Source organism: Belonocnema kinseyi, chromosome 10 (genome assembly GCF_010883055.1).
Source record: "Belonocnema kinseyi isolate 2016_QV_RU_SX_M_011 chromosome 10, B_treatae_v1, whole genome shotgun sequence".
Lineage (NCBI taxonomy): Eukaryota > Metazoa > Arthropoda > Insecta > Hymenoptera > Cynipidae > Belonocnema > Belonocnema kinseyi.
The window spans coordinates 57264764-57266995 of record NC_046666.1 but is presented as its reverse complement, the minus strand read 5'-3'; the positions used below and the strand labels follow the sequence as shown (position 1 = coordinate 57266995).

The 2232-nt window shown below is 26.0% G+C and overlaps 1 protein-coding gene across 1 annotated transcript in view; it reads left to right on the top strand.

The window, feature by feature from the left end:
• The first annotated feature begins 225 nt into the window (after positions 1–225).
• The window catches only part of LOC117181136, a 10122-nt gene continuing 8115 nt past the window's right edge, over positions 226–2232 (top strand). Inside the window, exon 1 of the mRNA XM_033373703.1 lies at positions 226–313. Within this exon, the coding sequence (XP_033229594.1) occupies positions 266–313 (48 nt within the window). The 5' untranslated portion in view covers positions 226–265. The remainder of the gene's footprint in view (positions 314–2232) is intronic.

Here is a 2232-nt window from a genome sequence, read left to right as displayed (position 1 = left end):
GAATAATTGAATAATATATCTTGATATTTTTTATTGTTCTAATTGAATCAGCTTGTGCGATTCCAGTCTGTGTCGTAAACCATATGTGAATATGCATATGTAATTTCAGTTACCTCATAAAATAAACATTTGTTTTTAAAAGGGTAAAATACATTCATTTGATAAGATAAGCATTTCAGTATAAAAAAAACAACTTTACATTTTGAGAGGACATACCAGTAGTTTATCTTTGTTCGGAAGCAGAAATTAAGCGAATTCTTCTACGATGAAGTGTGCCATCTTCTGCTGCTTACTTGCATTATGTGCCTTAGAAGTAAGTTATTTATAAGTTTATGAAAAATATCAAGTTTTCAATAATAATTAATATTGATACTAAAAATATTCAAGCTTAAAGCAAATACGAACTAAAGATTTTATTATTATCAAATACAATAATAAATATCAAACATGCTATGCCGAATATACAAGTGATAAACATTTATTCAACAAATTCTTTTTCAATTGGCATAGTCGTAGGCATGCAAAATCTGAGCAAAGATTCGCAATCTAAAAATCCATAACAAAGATTTTAAAAATATTTAGAGTGAAATGAATATTTGAAACGATTTAAATTTACGTAATAAATCGAATATCGTAGAATATCGGTTGTTGGAATTATTATTGGAAAAAAGAAAATTGCTTTTGTAATTTACGTGCTATTTAAAAATTATGACAAAATAAATTAAAATAACCCTATTAAAAATAAGAAATTATTGTTTCAATGGAGTTGAAAATGTTATTGCGTTATTTACTGAATGTTCATATTTTTCACTTTTTCTATTTTTATAACCTTTTTTTAATTAATATACATACGCAGTCGTAAAAACGTTTATACCATTTTTCCCAAGCAATTAGTTGTTTTCCATAATTGAATTAGAAAATTTTTTGAATAATCGAATCACTAATTTGTTTAATAACGTTGAGCTTAATTTGCGTTAATCCAATCAGTAAATTTTTTAGTAGTAATTAGTTAAGTTTTAACCAATTTGATTCAGAGAGGCAATAAAGTATCTTTTGCGTAAAACAAAAGACTATAAAATTCATATAAACCCTTTTAGGAACTCAATGCATACTTATTCAAGGTGATGCTTTTTGAAGGCAAATAATTTTTACAAAGTTTGATAAATATTAATTTCTATTTTCTATGGAAAATTAGGAAAATGTTGATCAATCATAATTTTAAGATTCTAAAAAATTGGCCTTTTTCTTAACTATTTTCGAATAATCAGAAAGCAATATTTGGAAAATGAAAACAAATTAGGTCACGTTAACAATTTCTCAATATGGCCTTCTTATTTTGTTTCAATAGAGTTACAAATATTACACCAACGCGTCGTTTAATTAAAATTGTCAATTTTTCATATTTGTCACTTTTTAAAAATTATTATATACAGTTCTAAATAATTTTTCTTTTTACCAAGCAATTATTTGTATACGTTTCAATAAGGAAATATCTTTACTAATCGAATCAGTTATTTTTAAATCATATTTGGTGGCACATTTTTCGTTAATAGAATCTGTAGGATTTGACTACACGGAGAGAACTGGTAGAGTATATGCTACTATTCGCGTTTAGTAAGCTGATTTATAGTAATAGTAACTACTCGTTGATTCAAGAACACTAAACAGCGTTGTGTTGATTCTACTGAACAGAAGAGTACGAAGGCTGACTATCTGTTCAGTAAAATCGACTGTATAGCCCTCTGACGGTCCTTAGTTGTCAGTATAAAGTTAACCAAAAAATCAATTTTCAGACCATTTAATTCTAATTTACAATAAATTTTAATTTTTAATTTTATTTCTTTTAATTTTAATTTTAGTTTCATTTTTAATTTTAATTTTACTGTTAAAAAGTGACTTTTAAATCAAAAAGTTTTTTTGAAAATTCAGACATTCAATTTTTGAAACAAATATGTATAATACATTTAGCAATATAAAATATCTTATTTTAATATTTTAGTTGTAAACCAAAAAATTAGAAAAATTCAGACCTAATAAATCTAATTTGTATGTGCTTAAGGATCCATTCCTAGTTTTTCAAGCTGCTGACAACTAGTCTCGATAGGTGAATGGTTAGGGTCCTTGATTAGTGTGCGATAGGTTATGCGTTCGAATCCCCCTCGTTGCGTGCAAAATTTTAATTGTTAATAAAGTGTTAAAAATACGATTTACCAATTAATCATATGTAGATGC